General features: G+C 45.3%; 1 protein-coding gene across 2 annotated transcripts; it reads right to left on the bottom strand.

Annotated features, from left to right (window-relative positions):
* Positions 1 to 18: 18 nt before the first annotated feature.
* LOC100380457 (glycoprotein (transmembrane) nmb) lies at positions 19 to 20,880 on the bottom strand. Of its 2 annotated transcripts, none has more exons than XM_014142929.3 (12): positions 20,684 to 20,880; positions 19,805 to 19,942; positions 19,536 to 19,700; positions 16,361 to 16,534; positions 15,407 to 15,568; positions 8,554 to 8,844; positions 8,263 to 8,328; positions 7,803 to 8,132; positions 7,389 to 7,494; positions 7,005 to 7,231; positions 1,096 to 1,186; positions 19 to 755 (listed from the first exon to the last, which is right to left on the bottom strand). In XM_014142929.3, exons 1-12 carry the CDS (start codon positions 20,751 to 20,753, stop codon positions 602 to 604), a joined length of 1,974 nt encoding a protein of 657 aa, XP_013998404.1. In that variant the 5' UTR covers positions 20,754 to 20,880; the 3' UTR covers positions 19 to 601.
* Positions 20,881 to 22,824: the final 1,944 nt, after the last annotated feature.

Here is a 22,824-nt window from a genome sequence, read left to right as displayed (position 1 = left end):
TTGACTCGGGGTGAATACTTAAGGTATGTTAGTGTTTTTATTTTTCATTCATCTTTAAAAGATATACCTTTTCTTCCACTTTGACATTACAGAGTATTTTGTGTAGGCTGTTGACAAAAAATTACAATGAAATCCATTTTAATCCCACTTTGTAACACAATATGTGAAGAAATCCAAGGAGGGTGTAGACTTCCTATAGACATACTTTTCTACAACAAAGTCAACTAAACAGAAAATGCATTAGTATTTTCATATTTATTATCAAAAGTTAAATGTTCCTCTTGCTATCTTATTAACAGTTGTTAGTTCACTTAGTTATTGGTATAGATATCTTATTTGTGATGCATTTATGAATGTGCTAAAATTAAACTTGGTACTGAAGAACCTCTGAGTAAAAATCCTGGGGCCTGTTAAGGATTATATAATGTCGCAGAACATTGAGATAGAAATGTATTGTGTAGAACAGATATGCTTGTCTGTCTGGTACGAAAGGGAATCCAGTAAGCTCTTTATTCTATTTCTATCTGCACCGTTCAAAACGTTTCACACCACTGAATACACCCCAAATTTGCAGCCTGTGGCTGTAGTACCATCGGTGGGTCTACAGGGGGTGTCTGTCCGACAGCAGGCGACTCCTCTCCTCGTTGGTGGGGAATATTACCTCCCTCAGCCGGCCCATACGACCCCCAACACCAACATGGCCACTGGCATCCTCCACCAGGGACCTCCTCACCCGCTTGTAGACTTTATAGCGCCTGGGAGGGGAGAGAGAGGAAATGAGAGGAGGGAGAGATGGATGGGAGGGGGAGGAGGAGAGATGAGATAACAGACAGAGGGGAGCGAGATATGGAGAGAAGGCGGAGAGATGGAGAGATGGAGGGTAGGGGGAGATGGGGTGGGGAAGTGAGGGAGGAGAGATGGAGGGCAGGGGGAGATGGAGGGGATGGGGGAGAGGGAGAGACGAGGAGGAGCGGACAGAGAGATGGAGGGGAGGAGGGAGAGATGTAGGGGAGGGGGATAGGGGAGAGAGATGAAGTGGGGGAGATCATGAGTAAGGGAAACTGTGCGCATGTAATACTGAGTGGCTTGACTTACTTGTAGACCATGAAGGCGATAAAGGCAAAGATGGCTACCAGAATAGCACTGGAGGAGAGGACAACCTCTGCAGCATGAGGAGCTTTAGACTCTACAAACAGATGGGGGGAGGGATGGACGGAGAGACAAAAATGTGAGGGAAATTGACAGTGATAGAGAGGTGGAATGGATCGAGGGGAGTCAAGAATCAAAGGGGGGTGGGGGGGTGGAAAGAAGTGGAGAGAGGTGGGATGAGATTAGGAGAGAAATAAACCACTTTAGTATCAGGTGTAAACTGTGCCTAAATACCATCAAACGAAACATAAACTTCAAAATTAAAATCCCATCTATGACTTTGGATTTATACACATTCACAACATTGTATCCCAAATGGCACCCTACTCCCTATATAGTGTACTACCTTGACCAGGGCCCATCCATACGGCAAACTATTCACTATATACAGTGCACAAGGAAAGTATTCAGACCACTTCATATTTCCCAAATATTGTTATGTTACAGCCTTAATCTAAAATGGATTAAAAAAAATTAAATCCTCATCATTCTCCACACAATAACTCAATAACAAAGTGAAAAAACAGGTTTTAAAATGTTTTGCAAATGTATTAAAATTAAAAAACAGAAATAACTTATTTACATAAGTATTCAGACTTTTTACTATGAGACTCGAAATTGAGCTCAGGTGCATCCTTTTTCATTTGATCATCGGGATGTTTCAACAACTTGATTTACCTGTGGTAAATTAAATTAATTGGACATGATTTGGAAATGCATACACCTGTCTACATAAGGTCCCACAGTTGACAGTGCATGTCAGATCAAAAGCCAAGTCATGAGATCGAAGGAACTGTCCGTAGAGCTCCGAGACAGGATTGTGTTGAGGCACGGATCTGGGGAAGGGTAGCAAATATGTTCTGCAGCGTTGAAGGTCCCCAAGAACACATTGGCCTCCATCATTCTTAAATGGAAGTTTGGAACCACCAAGACTCTTCCTAGAGCTGGCCGCCCAGCCAAACTGAGCAATCGGGGGAGAAGGGTCCAAGACTCCGATGGTCACTCTGACAGAGCTCCAGAGTTCCTCCAGAAGGACAACCGTCTCTACAGCACTCAACCAATCAGGCATTTATGGTAGAGTGGGCAGACGGAAGCCACTCCTCAGTAAAAGACACATGACAGCCTGCTTGGAATTTGCCAAAAGACACCTAAAGGAATCTCAGACCATGAGAAACAAGATTCTCTGGTCTGATGAAACCAAGAATTAACTCTTTGGCCTGAATGCCAAGCGTCACGTCTGGAGGAAACCTGGCACCATCACTACAGTGAAGCATGGTGATGGCAGCATCATGCTGTAGGGATGTTTTTCAGCGGCAGGGACTGGAAGACTAGTCAGGATCAAGGGAAAGATGAACGAAGAAAAGAACAGAGAGACCCTTGATGAAAACCTGTTCCAGAGCACTCAGCACCTCAGACTGGGGAGAAGGTTCACCTTTAAAGAGGACAACAACCCTAAGCACACAGCCAAGACAACACAGGAGTGGCTTCGGGACAAGTCTCTGAATGTCCTTGACTGGCCCAGCCAGAGCCTGGACTTGAACCCGATAGAACATCTCTGGAGAGACCTGAAAATAGCTGTGCAGCGATGCTCCCCATCCAACCTGACAGACCTTGAGAGGATTTATTTTATTTATTCATTTCACCTTTATTTAACCAGGTAGGCTAGTTGAGAACAAGTTCTCATTTGCAACTGCGACCTGGCCAAGATAAAGCATAGCAATTCGACACATACAACAACACAGAGTTACACATGGAATAAACAAAACATACAGTTAATAATACAGTAGAACAAAAGAAAACAAAAAGTCTATATACAGTGAGTGCAAATGAGGTAAGTTAAGGCAATAAATAGGCCATGGTGGTGAAGTAATTGCAATAGAGCAATTAAACTGGAATGGTAGATGTGCAGAAGATGAATGTGCAAGTAGAGATACTGGGGTGCAAAATAAATAAATACAGTATGGGGATGAGGTAGGTAGATAGATGGGCTATGTACAGGTGCAGTGATCTGTGAGCTCCTCTGACAGCTGGTGCTTAAAGCTAGTGAGGGAGATATGAGTTTCCAGCTAAAGAGATTTTTGCAGTTCGTTCCAGTCATTGGCAGCAGAGAACTGGAAGGAAAGACGACCAAAGGAGGAATTGGCTTTGGGGGTGACCAGTGAGATATACCTGCTGGAGCGCGTGCTACGAGTGGGTGCTGCTATGGTGACCAGTGAGCTGAGATAAGCCGGGGTTTTACCTAGCAGAGACTTGTAGATAACCTGTAGCCAGTGGGTTTGGCGACGAGTATGAAGCGAGGGCCAACCAACGAGAGCGTACAGGTCGCAATGGTGGGTAGTGTATGGGGCTTTGGTGACAAAACGGATGGCACTGTGATAGACTGCATCCAGTTTGTTGAGTAGAGTGTTGGAGGCTATTTTATAGATGACATCGCCGAAGTCGAGAATCGGTAGGATGGTCAGTTTTACGAGGGTATGTTTGGCAGCATGAGTGAAGGATGCTTTGTTGCGATATAGGAACCTGATTGTAGATTTAATTTTGGATTGGAGATGCTTAATGTGAGTCTGGAAGGAGAGTTTACAGTCTAACCAGACACCTAGGTATTTGTAGTTGTCCACGTATTCTAAGTCAGAGCCGTCCAGAGTAGTGATGCTGGACGGGCGAGCAGGGGCGGGCAGTGATCGATTGAATAGCATGCATTTAGTTTTACTTGCATTTAAGCATAGTTGGAGACCACGGAAGGAGAGTTGTATGGCATTGAAGCTTGTCTGGAGGTTAGTTAACACAGTGTCCAAAGAGGGGCCAGAAGTATACAGAATGGTGTCGTCTGCGTAGAGGTGGATCAGAGAATCACCAGCAGCAAGAGCAACATCAATGATGTATACAGAGAAGAGAGTCGGCTCGAGAATTGAACCCTGTGGCACACCCATAGAGACTGCCAGAGGTCCAGACAACAGGCCCTCTGATTTGACACACTGAACTCTATCAGAGAAGTAGTTGATAAACCAGGTGAGGCAATCATTTGAGAAACCAAGGCTGTCAAGTCTGCGAATAAGAATGTGGTGATTGACAGAGTCGAAAGCCTTGGCCAGGTCAATGAATACGGCTGCAGAGTAATGTCTCTTATCAATGGTGGTTATGATGTCGTTTAGGACCGTGAGCGTGGCTGAGGTGCACCCACGACCAGCTCTGAACCCAGGTTGCATAGCGGAGAAGGTACGGTGAGATTCAAAATGGTCGGTAATCTGTTTGTTAACTTGGCTTTCGAAGACCTTAGAAAGACAGGGTAGGATAGATATAGGTCTGCAGCAGTTTGGGTCTAGAGTGTCACCCCCTTTGAAGAGGGGGATGACCGCGGCTGCTTTCCAATCTTTGGGAATCTCAGACAATACGAAAGAGAGGTTGAACAGGCTAGTAATACGGGTTGCAACAATTTCGGCAGATCATTTTAGAAAGAGAGGGTCCAGATTGTCTAGCCCGGCCGATTTGTATGGGTCCAGGTTTTGCAGCTCTTTCAGAACATCAGCTATCTGGATTTGGGTGAAGGAGAGTTTACCGGGGTAGGGGTAGCCAGGTGGAAAGCATGGCCAGCCGTAGAGAAATGCTTATTGAAATTCTCAATTATAGTGGATTTATCGGTGGTAACAGTGTTTCCTAGCCTCAGAGCAGTGGGCAGCTGGGAGGAGGTGCTCTTATTCTCCATGGACTTTACAGTGTCCCAGAACTTTTTTGAGTTAGTACTACAGGATGCAAATTTCTGTTTGAAAAAGCTATCCTTAGCTTTTCTAACTGCCTGTGTATATTTGTTCCTAACTTCCCTGAAAAGTTGCATATCACGGGGGCTATTCGATGCTAATGCAGAACGCCACAGGATGTTTTTGTGCTGGTCAAGGGCAGACAGGTCTGGAGTGAACCAAGGACTATATCTATTCCTAGTTCAATTTTTTTTGAGTGGGGCATGCTTATTTAAGATGGTGAGGAAGGCACTTTTAAAGAATAGCCAGGCATCATCTACTTACGGGATGAGGTCAATGTCATTCCAGGATACCCCGGCCAGGTTGATTAGAAAGGCCTGCTCGCAGAAGTGTTTTAGGGAGCGTTTGACAGTGATGAGGGGTGGTTGTTTGGTCGCAGACCCATTACGGATGCAGGCAATGAGGCAGTGATCGCTGAGATCTTGATTGAAAACAGCAGAGGTTTATTTGGAGGGCGAGTTAGTCAGGATGACATCTATGAGGGTGCCCGTGTTTACAGATTTGGGGTTGTACCTGGTAGGTTAATTGATAATTTGTGTGAGATTGAGGGCATCAAGCTTAGATTGTAGGATGGCCGGGGTGTTAAGCATGTCCCAGTTTAGGTCACCTAGTAGCATGAGCTCAGAAGATAGATGGGGGGCAATCAATTCACATATGGTATCGAGGGCACAGCTGGGGGCAGAGGGAGGTCTATAGAAAGAGGCAACAGTGAGAGACTTGTTTCTGGAAAGGTGCATTTTTAGAAGTAGAAGCTCAAATTGTTTGGGTACAGACTTGGATAGTAATACAGAACTCTGCAGGCTATCTTTGCAGTAGATTTCAACACCGCCCCCTTTGGCAGTTCTATCTTGGTGGAAAATGTTATAGTTAGCGATGGAGATTTCACGGTTTTTGGTGGTTTTCCTAAGCCAGGATTCAGACACGGCTAAGACATCCGGGTTGGCAGAGTGTGCTAAAGCAGTGGCTCAGTTGGTAGAACATGGTGTTTGCAACGCCAGGGTTGTGGGTTCGATTCCCACGGGGGGCCAGTACGGAGGGAAAAAAAGGGGGAAAAAATGTATGAAATGAAATGTATGCATTCACTACTGTAAGTCGCTCTGGATAAGAGCGTCTGCTAAAATGACTCAAATGTAAAAAAATGTAAATGTAAAACAAACTTAGGGAGTAGGCTTCTAATGTTAACATGCATGAAACCAAGGCTTTTATGGTTACAGAAGTCAACAAATGAGAGCACCTGGGGAGTGGGAGTGAAGCTAGGCACTGCAGGACCTGGATTAACCTCTACATCACCAGAGGAACAGAGGAGAAGTAGGATAAGGGTACGGCTAAAGGCTATACGAACTGGCTGTCTGGCACGTTCGGAACAGAGAGTAAAAGGAGCAGGTTACTGGGCACGATAGCATAGATTCAAGGCATAGTGTACAGACAAAGGTAAGGTAGAATGTGAGTACATTGGAGGTAAACCTAGGCATTGAGTAATGATGAGAGAGATATAGTCTCTAGAGACGTTTAAACCAGGTGATGTCATCGCATATTTAGGAGGTGGAACAACATGGTTGGTTAAGGCATATTGAGCAGGGCTAGAGGCTCTACAGTGAAATAAGACAGTAATCACTAAGCAGGACAGTAATGGACAAGGCATATTGATATTAGAGAGAGGCATTCAGACAGTTAGCAGGCCAATGCTAACAAGCTAAGGATCTTCAGAGAAGAATGGCAGAAATACAGGTGTGCCAAGCTTGTAGCGTCATACCCAAGAAGACTCGAGGCTGTAATCGCTGTCAAAGGTGCTTCAACAAAGTACTGAGTAAAGGATCTGAATACTTATGTAAATGTCTAATTTCAGCATTTAATATTTTATAATACTTTTTAAAAAATGTTTTAAAGAAAGTCTAAAAACATGTTTTTGCTATGTCATTATGGGGTATTGTGTGTAGATTGATGAGGGGGAAAAAACTATTTAATCCATAAAAAAAATAAGGCTGTAATGTAAGAAAATTGGGGAAAAGTCCTGGGGTCTGAATACTTTCCGAATTGACTGTAGGGTGCCATTTGGGACTCAACTTGAATAAGACCCCAGGGTCTAGCCCTGTGACCTACTGGGTGTGTCAGGGTCAGTGTTGCTTATGGTGATGGTGGTGGTGGTGGTGAGGGCCAGACTGCTGGCGTCCTCCAGGGTGATGTTGACACAGTAGGTCCCTGGCTCCAGGAAGGTCCTCCGCAGGCGCACCTTGCACTCCGACGACGGGGGCACATCATCACACACGATGTTCCTCACCTGGTGGCAAGAGGGGTCCGAGACGATGGTGCAGGCTAAGGTGGGAGTGCTGGGGGAGAGGAGGAGAGAGGAGGGTGATTATGGTAGATGGATGGGGCAACTATGGAGTGGTTTGTGGGTTAATATTCATTACAAATGACATTTTTCACTAGTCCAAAAACATGTCTGAGGGTTGCCATAGCCACATCCAACTGTGTTCCACTCACCTGCCCAGGCACTTGACCAGGAAGCTGATGTCAGTGTTGGTGACCTTGGCAGCAGACACGTCCACGATCCGATTGGCTGGCTGGCTGTTGATTAAGTGCTTGGGTTCTGTGATTGGGTAAGGCATGGATGGAGTGATTAAAACACGCTTGGATTGAATACTTTTCACAACGGGGCAAATACTAACTTCCACTCCCATTGATATCAATGCATGATTAAGTGAACATTTGTGTAGACATTGGGCAGTGGAACTTAGTACTTGCCCCTATGAGAGTGTTTACGGACAAAATGGCACCCTATTCCCTATATAGGGCACTACTTTGACCAGAGACATATGGGCCTTATGGGCCCCAAAGTAGTGCACTATAAATGGAATATGATGCCATTTGAGACGCACAATATCCTCATCCACCCACCAATAATGGTGATGTTGGTCTGGAAGGTTCCGTAGAAGTAGCGGAAGCAGTCATTGGCTGCCAAATGTGCGTGGCGGAGCTGGGCCATGGGGGTGGGGCCAGTAGGCAGGGACATGGGGGTGGGGCCAGCCGGCAGGGACATTGGGGTAGGGCCAGTAGGCAGGGACATGGGGGTGGGGCCAGCTAACAAGAACTGGGCAAAAAGTTGTATCGGGTTGAACAGCGCCAAGGTCACGTCAGCAACCGTTGGGGGGAGGGGCTCTGTTGTCGGGAAGCCTGTAGTCATAGGAACAGGTGTGTTGGAGGCGGGTCTGGCAGTGGTGACTGGCACTGGAAACGAGACAGTGGAATTTGGACAGTTTATGTCAGCTGAATAGAACTAAACTCAGAAGAGAAAACACTTCCTCATACACTCTGGCAGACACTTCTATTCAACGCACATTACAGAGGTCATTCTTACCAAAACCATGGGTTGTCTCCATTTTGCGAGTGATGGCGTGAGTGCCAGGGGGAGGTGTGTGGGCCGCTGAAGGAGAGAAAAAGAGAGATATGACATAACGCTTCGAAGACGGAAATGGGGCTGCAGTGCAATCAGTTAAAACAACATTCCCCCAATGGTGCATACCTTATTCCAGGCTGGAGTGCCAGTAGTATGGTGAAAGATGGAGCTCATTAGTGTGTACTATGTACTTCTAGGTTTGTGTACCTGCAATATCCACTGAAGTGAAGTGTGTGACTCAAGTGTGCTTACCTGTAGTTTGCGTGGGCGGAGGACATGGGATCTTGAACGCTGCCTCCACCCTCAGCTTCACGTTGACATCTCCAACCGCACTGTAGGAGTGAGTGGCTACGTTGCTATGGGTGACCAGCTGGTTGCCGTCCTTGAAGTCCCAGATGTAGTTGACAGCGTCTGCGGTTTTCAGGTAGTTACTGGGGTCGTGAACCGACACACTGAACACAACGTCCTCGCCACGCACAAATACGCTGTCCGACAGGTTGGCTGATGCCTTCTGGGAAATATTCACAGTCACTGGGATCTTGTCTGTGGATGGGTAAAGGTTAACGAGAAACACTCAGACATGACACATCCGTTCATCTATACATTCATCTATCTGTATCCAGTGCTTCATTTGTAAATCGGGAGGTCCCGGAACACATAGCGTGCGTTTGTTAATCTGGGGGAGGTATGAGGTCCCGGAACACATAGGGTGCGTTTGTTAATCTGGGGGAGGTATGAGGTCCCGGAACACATAGGGTGCGTTTGTTAATCTAGGGGAGGTATGAGGTCCCGGAACACATAGGGTGCGTTTGTTAATCTGGGGGAGGTATGAGATCCCGGAACCTCATACCCGGGACCTCGATCCCGGGACCTCATACCTCCCCCAGATTAACAAACGCACCGTTTGTTAATCTGGGGGAGGTATGAGGTCCCGGAACACATAGGGTGCAACTACAGACCAGTATCCCTTCTTTCTTTTCTCTCCAAAACTCTTGAACGTGCCGTCCTTGGCCAGCTCTCTTGCCATCTCTCTCAGAATAATCAGTCAGGTTTCAAGACTGGGCATTCAACTGAGACTGCTCTTCTCTGTGTCACGGAGGCTCTCCGCACTGCTAAAGCTAACTCTCTCTCCTCTGCTCTCATCCTTCTAGACCTATCTGCTGCCTTTGATACTGTGAACCATCAGATCCTCCTCTCCACCCTCTCCGAGCTGGGCATCTCCGGCGCGGCCCACGCTTGGATTGCGTCCTACCTGACAGGTCGCTCCTACCAGGTGGCGTGGCGAGAATCTGTCTCCGCACCACGTGCTCTCACCACTGGTGTCCCCCAGGGCTCTGTTCTAGGCCCTCTCCTATTCTCGCTATACACCAAGTCTCTTGGCTCTGTCATATCCTCACATGGTCTCTCCTATCATTGCTATGCAGACAACACACAATTAATCTTCTCCTTTCCCCCTTCTGACAACCAGGTGGCGAATCGCATCTCTGCATGTCTGGCAGACATATCAGTGTGGATGACGGTTCACCACCTCAAGCTGAACCTCGGCAAGACGGAGCTGCTCTTCCTCCCGGGGAAGGACTGTCCGTTCCATGATCTCGCCATCACGGTTGACAACTCCCTTGTGTCCTCCTCCCAGAGTGCTAAGAGCCTCGGCGTGACCCTGGACAACACCCTGTCGTTCTCCACTAACATCAAGGCGGTGACCCGATCCTGTAGGTTCATGCTCCACAACATTCGCAGAGTACGACCCTGCCTCACACAGGAAGCGGTGCAGGTCCTAATCCAGGCACTTGTCATCTCCCGCCTGGATTACTGCAACTCGCTGTTGGCTGGGCTCCCTGCCTGTGCCACTAAACCCCTACAACTCATCCAGAACGCCGCAGCCCGTCTGGTGTTCAACCTTCCCAAGTTCTCTCACGTCACCCCGCTCCTCCGCTCTCTCCACTGGCTTCCAGTTGAAGCTCGCATCCGCTACAAGACCATGGTGCTTGCCTACGGCAGCTCCGTACCTTCAGGCTCTGATCAGACCCTACACCCAAACAAGGGCACTGCATTCATCCACCTCTGGCCTGCTCGCCTCCCTACCTCTGAGGAAGCACAGTTCCCGCTCAGCCCAGTCAAAACTGTTCGCTGCTCTGGCACCCCAATGGTGGAACAAGCTCCCTCACGACGCCAGGACAGAGGAGTCAATCACCACCTTCCGGAGACACCTGAAACCCCACCTCTTTAAGGAATACCTGGGATAGGATAAAGTAATCCTTCTAACCCCCCCCCCCCCCCCCCTGGCTATGGAACCCTGACCTGTTCACCGGACGTGCTTGTTGCACCCTCGACAACTACTATGATTATTATTATTTGACCATGCTGGTCATTTATGAACATTTTAACATCTTGACCATGTTCCGTTATAATATCCACCCGGCACAGCCAGAAGAGGACTGGCCACCCCTCATAGCCTGGTTCCTCTCTAGGTTTCTTCCTAGGTTTTTGCCTTTCTAGGGAGTTTTTCCTAGGGAGTTTTTCCTAGCCACCGTGCTTCTTTCACATGCATTGCTTGCTGTTTGGGGTTTTAGGCTGGGTTTCTGTACAGCACTTTGAGATATCAGCTGATGTACGAAGGGCTATATAAATACATTTGATTTGATTTGATTTGATAGGGTGCGTTTGTTAATCTGGGGGAGGTATGAGGTGCCGGAACACATAGGGTGCGTTTGTTAATCTGGGGGAGGTATGAGGTCCCGGAACACATAGGGTGCGTTTGTTAATCTGGGGGAGGTATGAGGTACTGGAACACATTGAGAAAAAAAAGTGACAAACTCCACATAGCACCGCAGCAGACAGAGTAAACAGCCAAGTAGCCTATTGGTGGTGAAATGGACAGCACTCTCCAAGGTGCTGATTAATTCAAAGCATTTTAGACGTCACTGCAGTAAGCCCACACACTTGAGTTTAGCTGTGGGGCTTACACAAGTCCGAAATTCTTATAGCCTCATTTTCTAGACATCAATGTACTGCGACATTTACGTCACTGTAGAACACACGTCATATGCATATGCACACACACTCAGCTGTGGGGCTTACAACACCCGAATGTCATATAATTTCCAAGATATCAATGTCGCAGTAGAGCAAATATCACAATATCAGAATGAAACTTCAAATAAAATAAATGAATATAGGCTACAGCAGAGCACACATATGAGAATATATAGGCCTCCTGCCTATGTGAAAACATGAAGTACATATTCAGATTAACTTCACAGTACAAAACAAGTTTGTAAAAAAAACATTTTCCTCCCTTAGTTTTCAAAACATCCCACAATGCCTTTCCCCATGTCAAGTCCATTTAACTCCTGACAGTCAATTTCTTGCTCAAAGCCATGAGCAGGCCTGTGGCTGTAACGTTTAGCCTCCTTCTAAGGCTGTTTGGATGATGTGTAAGAGAGACTATACTATGCCTGCGTTCCAATCAGCAAAATCCTTGACTCCCTACGGCTAGTCAGAATTGATTGAATAAGTGAAAGCAAAGTGCTAAAGCTCCACCTGACTAAGGGCTTGGTGTCCTATAAGATGTATATGGGGAAGGGCTTGGTGTCCTAGAAGATGTACAAGGGGAGGGGCTTGGTGTCCTATAAGATGTATATGGGGAGGGGCTTGGTGTCCTATAAGATGTATATGGGGAAGGGCTTGGTGTCCTATAAGATGTATATGGGGAAGGGCTTGGTGTCCTATAAGATGTATATGGGGAAGGGCTTGGTGTCCTATAAGATGTATATGGGGAAGGGCTTGGTGTCCTATAAGATGTATATGGGGAAGGGCTTGGTGTCCTATAAGATGTATATGGGGAAGGGCTTGGTGTCCTATAAGATGTATATGGGGAAGGGCTTGGTGTCCTATAAGATGTATATGGGGAAGGGCTTGGTGTCCTATAAGATGTATATGGGGAAGGGCTTGGTGTCCTATAAGATGTATATGGGGAAGGGCTTGGTGTCCTATAAGATGTATATGGGGAGGGGCTTGGTGTCCTATAAGATGTATATGGGGAAGGGCTTGGTGTCCTATAAGATGTATATGGGGAAGGGCTTGGTGTCCTATAAGATGTATATGGGGAAGGGCTTGGTGTCCTATAAGATGTATATGGGGAAGGGCTTGGTGTCCTAGAAGATGTACAAGGGGAGGGGCTTGGTGTCCTATAAGATGTATATGGGGAGGGGCTTGGTGTCCTATAAGATGTATATGGGGAAGGGCTTGGTGTCCTATAAGATGTATATGGGGAAGGGCTTGGTGTCCTATAAGATGTATATGGGGAAGGGCTTGGTGTCCTATAAGATGTATATGGGGAAGGGCTTGGTGTCCTATAAGATGTATATGGGGAAGGGCTTGGTGTCCTATAAGATGTATATGGGGAAGGGCTTGGTGTCCTATAAGATGTATATGGGGAAGGGCTTGGTGTCCTATAAGATGTATATGGGGAAGGGCTTGGTGTCCTATAAGATGTATATGGGGAGGGGCTTGGTGTCCTATAAGATGTATATGGGGAGGGGCTTGGTGTCCTATAAGATGTATATGGGGAAGGGCTTGGTGTCCTATAAGATGTATATGGGGAAGGGCTTGGTGTCCTATAAGATGTATATGGGGAGGGGCTTGGTGTCCTATAAGATGTATATGGGGAGGGGCTTGGTGTCCTATAAGATGTATATGGGGAAGGGCTTGGTGTCCTATAAGATGTATATGGGGAAGGGCTTGGTGTCCTATAAGATGTATATGGGGAAGGGCTTGGTGTCCTATAAGATGTATATGGGGAAGGGCTTGGTGTCCTATAAGATGTATATGGGGAGGGGCTTGGTGTCCTATAAGATGTACAAGGGGAAGGGCTTGGTGTCCTATAAGATGTATATGGGGAGGGGCTTGGTGTCCTATAAGATGTATATGGGGAAGGGCTTGGTGTCCTATAAGATGTATATGGGGAAGGGCTTGGTGTCCTATAAGATGTATATGGGGAAGGGCTTGGTGTCCTATAAGATGTATATGGGGAAGGGCTTGGTGTCCTATAAGATGTATATGGGGAAGGGCTTGGTGTCCTATAAGATGTATATGGGGAAGGGCTTGGTGTCCTATAAGATGTATATGGGGAAGGGCTTGGTGTCCTATAAGATGTATATGGGGAAGGGCTTGGTGTCCTATAAGATGTATATGGGGAAGGGCTTGGTGTCCTATAAGATGTATATGGGGAAGGGCTTGGTGTCCTATAAGATGTATATGGGGAAGGGCTTGGTGTCCTATAAGATGTATATGGGGAAGGGCTTGGTGTCCTATAAGATGTATATGGGGAAGGGCTTGGTGTCCTATAAGATGTATATGGGGAAGGGCTTGGTGTCCTATAAGATGTATATGGGGAAGGGCTTGGTGTCCTATAAGATGTATATGGGGAAGGGCTTGGTGTCCTATAAGATGTACAAGGGGAGGGGCTTGGTGTCCTATAAGATGTATATGGGGAAGGGCTTGGTGTCCTATAAGATGTATATGGGGAGGGGCTTGGTGTCCTATAAGATGTACAAGGGGAAGGGCTTGGTGTCCTATAAGATGTATATGGGGAAGGGCTTGGTGTCCTAGAAGATGTATATGGGGAAGGGCTTGGTGTCCTATAAGATGTATATGGGGAAGGGCTTGGTGTCCTATAAGATGTATATGGGGAGGGGCTTGGTGTCCTATAAGATGTATATGGGGAAGGGCTTGGTGTCCTATAAGATGTATATGGGGAAGGGCTTGGTGTCCTATAAGATGTATATGGGGAAGGGCTTGGTGTCCTATAAGATGTATATGGGGAAGGGCTTGGTGTCCTATAAGATGTATATGGGGAGGGGCTTGGTGTCCTATAAGATGTATATGGGGAAGGGCTTGGTGTCCTATAAGATGTATATGGGGAAGGGCTTGGTGTCCTATAAGATGTATATGGGGAAGGGCTTGGTGTCCTATAAGATGTATATGGGGAAGGGCTTGGTGTCCTATAAGATGTATATGGGGAAGGGCTTGGTGTCCTATAAGATGTATATGGGGAAGGGCTTGGTGTCCTATAAGATGTATATGGGGAAGGGCTTGGTGTCCTATAAGATGTATATGGGGAAGGGCTTGGTGTCCTATAAGATGTATATGGGGAAGGGCTTGGTGTCCTATAAGATGTACAAGGGGAGGGGCTTGGTGTCCTATAAGATGTATATGGGGAAGGGCTTGGTGTCCTATAAGATGTATATGGGGAAGGGCTTGGTGTCCTATAAGATGTATATGGGGAAGGGCTTGGTGTCCTATAAGATGTATATGGGGAGGGGCTTGGTGTCCTATAAGATGTATATGGGGAAGGGCTTGGTGTCCTATAAGATGTATATGGGGAAGGGCTTGGTGTCCTATAAGATGTATATGGGGAGGGGCTTGGTGTCCTATAAGATGTATATGGGGAAGGGCTTGGTGTCCTATAAGATGTATATGGGGAAGGGCTTGGTGTCCTATAAGATGTACAAGGGGAGGGGCTTGGTGTCCTATAAGATATATATGGGGAAGGGCTTGGTGTCCTATAAGATGTATATGGGGAAGGGCTTGGTGTCCTATAAGATGTACAAGGGGAGGGGCTTGGTGTCCTATAAGATGTATATGGGGAGGGGCTTGGTGTCCTATAAGATGTATATGGGGAAGGGCTTGGTGTCCTATAAGATGTACAAGGGGAGGGGCTTGGTGTCCTATAAGATGTACAAGGGGAGGGGCTTGGTGTCCTATAAGATGTATATGGGGAAGGGCTTGGTGTCCTATAAGATGTATATGGGGAAGGGCTTGGTGTCCTATAAGATGTATATGGGGAAGGGCTTGGTGTCCTATAAGATGTATATGGGGAAGGGCTTGGTGTCCTATAAGATGTATATGGGGAAGGGCTTGGTGTCCTATAAGATGTATATGGGGAAGGGCTTGGTGTCCTATAAGATGTATATGGGGAAGGGCTTGGTGTCCTATAAGATGTATATGGGGAAGGAAGAATAGTAGATGGGAGGAAGCAAGGTTGCTGATTGAGACACGTGATGCTTGGAGAGTAGACATGAAGTGTATACAGCGGACTCACCTGTGACAAAGAAGACGGCTTTGTCGGTGGCCAGGGGGCTGTACTTCCTGCGCTCACGTTTCCTGTACACCATGACCTCCATCAGCTCTGCCCCCAGAATGATGTCACTGGTGTTCACTGTCAGGGTGGAGGAGGAGCCATCACATGTCTCAGAGTACTGACCTGGGGGAGGGAGAGAGAAGGGAAGGAGAGATGGAGGGAGGAGGGAGGGAGGGAGGGAGGGAGGGAGGAAGGAAGGAGAGATTGAGGGAGGGAGGGAGGAATCAGAGTGCAGAAAGAGTTTGAGTAATAGCAGATCTCCATCTCTAAGCACCTGCCTCCTCACCTTTAATAGAGCTCATCTAATCAATCAAATTCAATCATCCACCGATGTGGCGGATGAAACCCCAAACAGCAAGCAATGCAGATGTAGAAGCACGGTGGCTAGGAAAAACTCCCTAGAAAGGCAGGAACCTAGAAATAAACCTAAAGAGGAAGCAGGCTCTGAGGGGTGGCCAGTCCTCTTCTGGCTGTGCCGGGTGGAGACTATAACAGAAGATGGCCAAGATGTGCAAGCGTTCATAGATGACCTGCAGGGTCAAATGATAATAATCACATTGGTTGTAGAGGGATGCAACAGGTCAGCACCTCAGGAGTAAATGTTAGTTGGCTTTTCATAGCCGAGCATTCAGAGCATTCAGGTCGAGACAGCAGGTGCGGTAGAGAGAGAGAGAGTCCGGTGAACAGGTCAGGGTTCCATAGCCGCAGGCAGAACAGTTGAAACAGGAGCAGCAGCACAACCAGGTGGACTGGGGACAGCAAGGAGTCATCAGGCCAGGTAGTCCTGAGGCATGGTCCTAGGGCTCAGGTCCTCCAGGAGGACAGGGAGAGGGACATTGTGCATGTATCTGTGTGTTTGTTTATGACTGTGTGCATGTCTATGCGTAATTGACTGTGTTTGAGTGAGACTCTTACCCATGGAGTGCCATACGTAGACGTAGCCCTTGTGTCTCCAGTCGTTGCTCTGAGGGAAGGGTTTCCCGTCTGGGAAGACGTTACATCTCTTCAGGTCAGTACACTTTCCAAAGCCGTAGTCATCTAGCCAGGAGGTCCAGTTAAACACATAGCCAGTCTTAAGCTGACTGTTAGCTGACCAGGGCAGTGGAGGGGAGAATTACAGTCAATTCACAGAATGTAGTACACCCTACCCTATTTCATGTCTCAATGTTGAGTTATTCAGTTTTTGTGAATGCTTAATTGCTAACTGTATAATGAACTTGTTATCAGCTGTCGTGGTGTTGTAAAGTGTGTGTGTGTGTGTGTGTGTGTGTGTGTGTGTGTGTGTGTGTGTGTGTGTGTGTGTGTGTGTGTGTGTGTGTGTGTGTGTGTGTGTGTGTGTGTGTGTGTGTGATTTATGTGCAGGGGCGTACTTAGTGATTTCACAATCCCCAAGTGAAGAACAGACTATGGGAAGCGGACAGTACTACATAGAGCCATGGCTACATGGAACTCTATTCCACATCAGGTAACTGATGCAAGCAGTAGAATCAGAATTTAAAAACAGATAGAAATCCACCTTATGGAACAGAGGGGACTGTGAAGAGACACACAGGCACACACATACAGTTGAAGTCGGAGGTTTACATACACTGAGGTTGGAGTCATTAAAACTCGTTTTTCAACCACTCCACAAATTTCATCTTAACAAACTATAGTTTTGGCAAGTCGATTAAGACATCTACTTTGTGCATGACACAAACAATTTTTCATACCGCTCAGGAAGGAGACGCGTTCTGTCTCCTAGAGATTAACGTACTTTGGTGCGAAAATTGCAAATCAATCCCAGAACAACAGCAAAGGACCTTGTGAAGATGCTGGAGGAAACAGGTACAAAGGTATTGATATTCCACAGTAAAATGAGTCCTATATCGACATAACCTGAAAGGCTGCTCAGCAAGGAAGAAGCCACTGCTCCAAAACCGCCATAAAAGGGCCAGACTACGGTTTGCAACTGCACATGGGGACAAAGATTGTACGTTTTGGAGAAATGTCCTCTGGTCTGATGAAACAAAAATAGAACTGTTTGGCCATAATCACCATCGTTATGTTTGGAGGAAAAAGAGGGAAGCTTGCTAGCCGAAGAACACCATCCCAACCGTGAAGCACAGGGGTGGCAGCATCATGTTGTGGGGGTGCTTTGCTGCAGGAGGGACTGGTGCACTTCACAAAATAGGTTCACAAAATAGATGGCATCATGAGGCAGGAAAATTATGTGCATATATTGAAGCAACATCTCAAGACATCAGTCAGGAAGTTAAAGCTTGGTCGCAAATGGGTCTTCCAAATGGACAATGACCCGAAGCATACTTCCAAAGTTGTGGCAAAATGGCTTAAGGACAACAAAGTCAAGGTATTGGAGTGGCTATCACAAAGCCCTGACCTCAAGCCTACAGAAAAGTTGTGGGCAGAACTGAAAAAGCGTGTGCGAGGAAGGAGGCCTACAAACCTGACTCAGTTACACCAGCTCTGTCAGGAGGAATGGGCCAGAATTCACCCAACTTATTGTGGGAAGCTTGTAGAAGGCTACCCGAAACATTTGACCCAAGTTAAACAATTTAAAGGCAATGCTACCAAATACTAATTGAGTGTATGTAAACTTCTGACCCACTTGGAATGTGATGAAAGAAATAAAAGCTGAAATAAATCATTCTCTCAACTATTATTCTGACATTTCACATTCTTAAAATAAAGTTGTGATCCTAACTGACCTAAGACAGGAAATTTTTACTAGGATTAAATGTCAGGAATTGTGAAAAACAGAGTTTAAACGTATTTGGCTAAGGTGCATGTAAACTTCCGACTTCAACTACACACGATACCTCACACACTCTACACATAGGTAGACATGGATTTTGTAATGTAGATATGTGGTAGTAGAGTAGTGGCCTGAGAGAACACACTTGATGTGTTGTGAAAAGTTTTATAAAATGTAATGTAATATTTTTATTGTATCTAACTGCCTTAATGTTGCAGGTCCCCAGGAAGAGTATTTGCTGCCTTGGCAGAAACTAATGGAGATCCTTAATAAATACAATACAATTTGGAGGCCCCAGGCAGAGGCCAGACTGAGGACACACTGAGGCACGTGCACACATTTTGAAAATGGGTTTTGTCATAGACATTTAATTTAACTGTAAAAATGTATGACCTTTTAATGTGCCATGAACACAACCAGCTTTCAGCTGATTTTCAAACAAATCACTTCAAAAAGTAGGTTACCTTTGCACGTTCTTCCAAAATAATTGCAGGATCCGAACAGTGCACTGTGTATCCGCCAACTTTCCAACTTTCCTTCAATTCGCAAGTGGCTGAAACTATCTCACAGGAGAACGCATCCTAGTGAGCGAAACAACGCCCCTCCCTCTTACTATGTGTAGCCCATGTATCTGATGCTGTCTGGCTGAAAATAGTATGACATACCAGTATGACATACCACTCATTATCAGATACATGGGCTATACATACCCCACTGAGCACAGACACAAATTCAACGTCTATTCTACCTTTGTTCAACGTAATTTCATTGAAATGATCTGGAACATTGATTCAACAAGTGTGTGCCCAGTGGGACATGTCCTCTGCCTCGATGACTATGGCAGTATTATCAGCAGCACCTTATTATCAGCAGTACATGTCGTTTTACTAAAGAACTTAGGTAATTTTACTGTTAAAAATTACATCTTTCTGTTTCTTCTCATTGCTGCAACTTAATCTCAGTGACAGTCACGTTTGCAATCATATCGCGTGAAACAATGCACGGGAACTCTGTCGGGATGGAATAGTCCTTTATTATGAACCAGTCCGTGGGTGATTAATGACACTTTCTAATATTAGGAGTAAAACTCGAGCGGAGCATGGGGGGGGGGGGGGGGTCTCATGGGGCCGCTTGATGATGAGAGGCCTGAGGTAATTACCTATTGCTCCTCATGGTAAGTCCACCACTGTGAATGTGTGTGTCTGTGTGTCTGGGTTTGTTCAGGCTAGGTGTGTGGTGTGTGTCTCTGGGTGGGAGTGTGTGGGTTTGTTTGTGCTAGGTGTGTGTGTGGGTGTGTTGTGACAGTGCGTGTGTAGAGTGGTTTGTGGGAAGCACCTGAGGCCTCCAGCTCCATACCATCTGGACAGCGCTCATCCCACACCAGCTCCCCGTTGGTGTCCTCCTTCTGACATGGCGGGTACTCTAGCTTGGCAGTGAATGACACCATAGAACCTTTGATTGCTGGACTGTCGCTGGTCAGGCGTACTTTGACGGGCTTACCTGGATCCAGAGGTGAAATTAGTTGATAAATGTTGTAATGTTTTAAAGTGAGAACGTTATAAACTTTCTTCGCATAATTTAACAAGGTCGCTGGTGGTGCTCACCTTTTCTCCGCGTTAGTTCCTTGGGACCAAAGGGTGGGTAGATATAGTCATCCCACGGGTTGCTGTCTGGGTTCCAACCGGGGATCGGCGGGAACTTCATCGACAATGAATGCTTGTGAGGGAACATGTCCCGGTAAACTGAGAGAAAGAGGAAGAGAGAGAGAGAGTACAATTTTGTTTTAAGACTTAGGCCTATAGATTTATGGTTAAAATTGCGCTTTTAAAAACTTTGGAAAATCTATCTAATGTGAGAGCCCTAATGTAAGTGTATCGTGTTAATTCGTTGAAAAAAAGCCTATTACCTTAACCATAATAAACTGTAATATTCTGGATATTGACTGACGAGTTCAATAGATTTTGTTTAAAGTCGTGTTATATACTGAATAAAAGTAGCCTTTGGAAAATGCAGAAGACAGATCTCCAAGTGCATGCGCGTAAATGGTGTAATTGGGCTCATGGGACTGTGACTGACAGGACAAGCGCACAGACGCTGGCAACGCAATAACAACTCGCGCTTCTCTGAAATTCTTATGAGATGAGCAAGGTCAGAAGAAAACAATTAAAGGAGCGTTGCCTTTTCCTTGTAAAGGATAATTAGAAAACCACAGGGTAAAATGAGAAAAAGGCATATAAATGTAAATTATTTCGACCTATAGTTATTTGAAATACTTGACTGAGTGCATTAATAAACCTTTACAGGCTGAAAATGACAAATGTAAAACAAACCGCATAGCAATTATCAATTAACAATGTAAAAAGTATTCCTATATCATTTTAGTTATTCATTTGCCAAAACCTAATACGTCATCTGCATCCTATACCGCAAACTTGATTGATGGGTAGAGCTAAAACCCAAAAAGCTAACAAAAATGTACTTACTTTTGAGTCCATTTGCTTGAGAAACGAAAACAGTGCAAGCCAGAACACACACATAATGTAAAGCTCCCATTTCGACTTGAATAAAAAGCTGCACCTGTAATATCCACAAAACCCCAAAGATAGTTGCTCCTCACGCAGACCCCACCAAAAACAGAACTGCACACACACGTATTCTCCCTTTCTTCCCCCGCGTGCCCCGAGTTCCATAATTTAATACAGGGCTGCATGCACGCGCAAACATGTGATGTTGATAACAAGACGCATCTCATCCTTCATTAGGTCGCGAGCCTCATGTGGACCGTCTCAGTCCCCACCCCCTCTGCTCTGTCCTGTCTCTTACACTTGAAACACCTAAAAAACGTCTCATGTTCTCTCGTCACCTAAACAACAACATAAATAATAATTTACCAGTATCCAGGAAGTGGAAGAATACTTGGAGGTCTGAAAGGGTAGAAGCTATACGCATGGAGTCCAAATCCTAGTCCAATTTGGTAGTTTTCAGAAGACTCCAGACGTGAACAAATTAGGATTTGTCTGGCTAAAAGGCCTATAGCCAGGTCTGGATTTGTATGAAGCATCGAAATTCAATGAAATAGAGACCCAAGCTATTTCACGAGTTATTGTAAAAATTAAAATATCGAATATTATTTTATCAAAATATTCACATATTCTACATAAAGCCTATTTTCAATCATGACAGTTCCTGTACATCTTGATCAAACAGAGCCTATTAATTTGAATTTTGCCTTATTACCGAGTTTTTTTTATTGATGCAGATAATATTTTCGAAATAGAGTATTGTGTTGTTCAAATCCTAACCATTTTTAAACAAAACTCAATAACAATTTAGGTAAAACTTCAAAAGAAAACATATTTCGATAGGCTAATAAATACATATTTGTTTAGGCCTATAGCCTTTTCCTTAAAGCCACATTCCTGTTGAAATGCTGCCTTTACGCACAAATTGCATAATCAAATAAATAACTTTATTCAACGTATAGCTGACGAATTTTACAGCATAGGTCTTGGGACATTGTCATCTAAAAAATGAGGAACTTTTCTCTTCTCCCAAATTCATGTCAACGCAGCGGTATAGGTCTATACTGCCCTATACAGTACTGCCCTATACAGTAACGAGCCGTCTCGTTAACTCAGCCCAACCTGTGACGATCATCGTGACCGGCCATCAGTCTGCTGTCACGAGAACAGCTCCAGCGAGTGCAAAAACAAGGCAATGATAAATCTGTCATGTAACCTACAGTTGGCTAGCCTATTGGTCTTCACAAATATATTATTTCGATTCTTATCAAAAGTGTGTTTTATTTAATAAAAAACGGCTGCAATTTGTTATGACATTTTGAGTAGTGCAGGGATTCTTTCTGTTAGCTACAAGTAGCTACAATTCTGTATTGTTTAGTGAGAAAATACTGGATTATCATGAGAGTAGCCTAACAGGCACGTGGGAGGCATATCAATGACAGGTGGTAAAGATGATTGGGTAAACCAGTGAAGTTGAGAACGCTGCTATACCTGTTCTAGCCGATATAGTCAATCATTTTGGTCCTGCCATCACGTGGTGCTGTTTGATGAATCCTAATGATAATTTAATAACATTGTTTTTGACAAACTAACCATCTATACAATCGAATTGGCCTATACTGTACCTCCCCTTTATCAGACTCAATGGGTCATATTCAATCAATCCAAATCAGGCACTGGGTTCCTGTATGACAAAAAAAAACATTATTGCTCTGAGAATTCATATTTGGGTTCATTAAATTAAAACACATATAACACCATTTGTGAAAACAATTCAAATGAATGATACAATTTCTCACTCCAAAATAACGTGTTTACTATTGTCACGCCTATGCCCACTCCTGTGCTTCTAACCACCGGCCCTGGCAATCTTCATTACGCACACCTGGACTTCCTCATCACCTTGATTACCTTCCCTTTATTTAGCCCTCAGTAGTCTCAGTCATCAGGCAGTCTTGGTTTGTTTTCATTCATGTTCTGTATGCTTCTCATGTTTTGTTAATCTGCATTCTTTATTATTAAACTCACCTTCTGCACCTGCGTACATATTACCAGTCAGAAGTTTTAGAACACCTACTCATTCAAGGGTTTTTCTTCATTTT

This window comes from Salmo salar, chromosome 14 (genome assembly GCF_965601325.2).
Source record: "Salmo salar chromosome 14, fSalSal1, whole genome shotgun sequence".
NCBI lineage: Eukaryota > Metazoa > Chordata > Actinopteri > Salmoniformes > Salmonidae > Salmo > Salmo salar.
Note: the sequence above shows the minus strand (reverse complement) of the source record. Positions and strands in the feature narration are given on the sequence as shown.

Coding starts and splice junctions, on each gene's coding strand:
- LOC100380457 (XM_014142929.3), bottom strand. CDS start 20,753: ATGGGAGCTTTACATTATGTGTGTGTTCTGGCTTGCACTGTTTTCGTT. Junction 7,232..7,388: donor CTGGTCAAGTGCCTGGGCAG/GTGAGTGGAACA, acceptor CCTCTCCCCCAG/CACTCCCACCTTAGCCTGCA. Junction 756..1,095: donor ATCGCCTTCATGGTCTACAA/GTAAGTCAAGCC, acceptor CTCCCCTCCCAG/GCGCTATAAAGTCTACAAGC.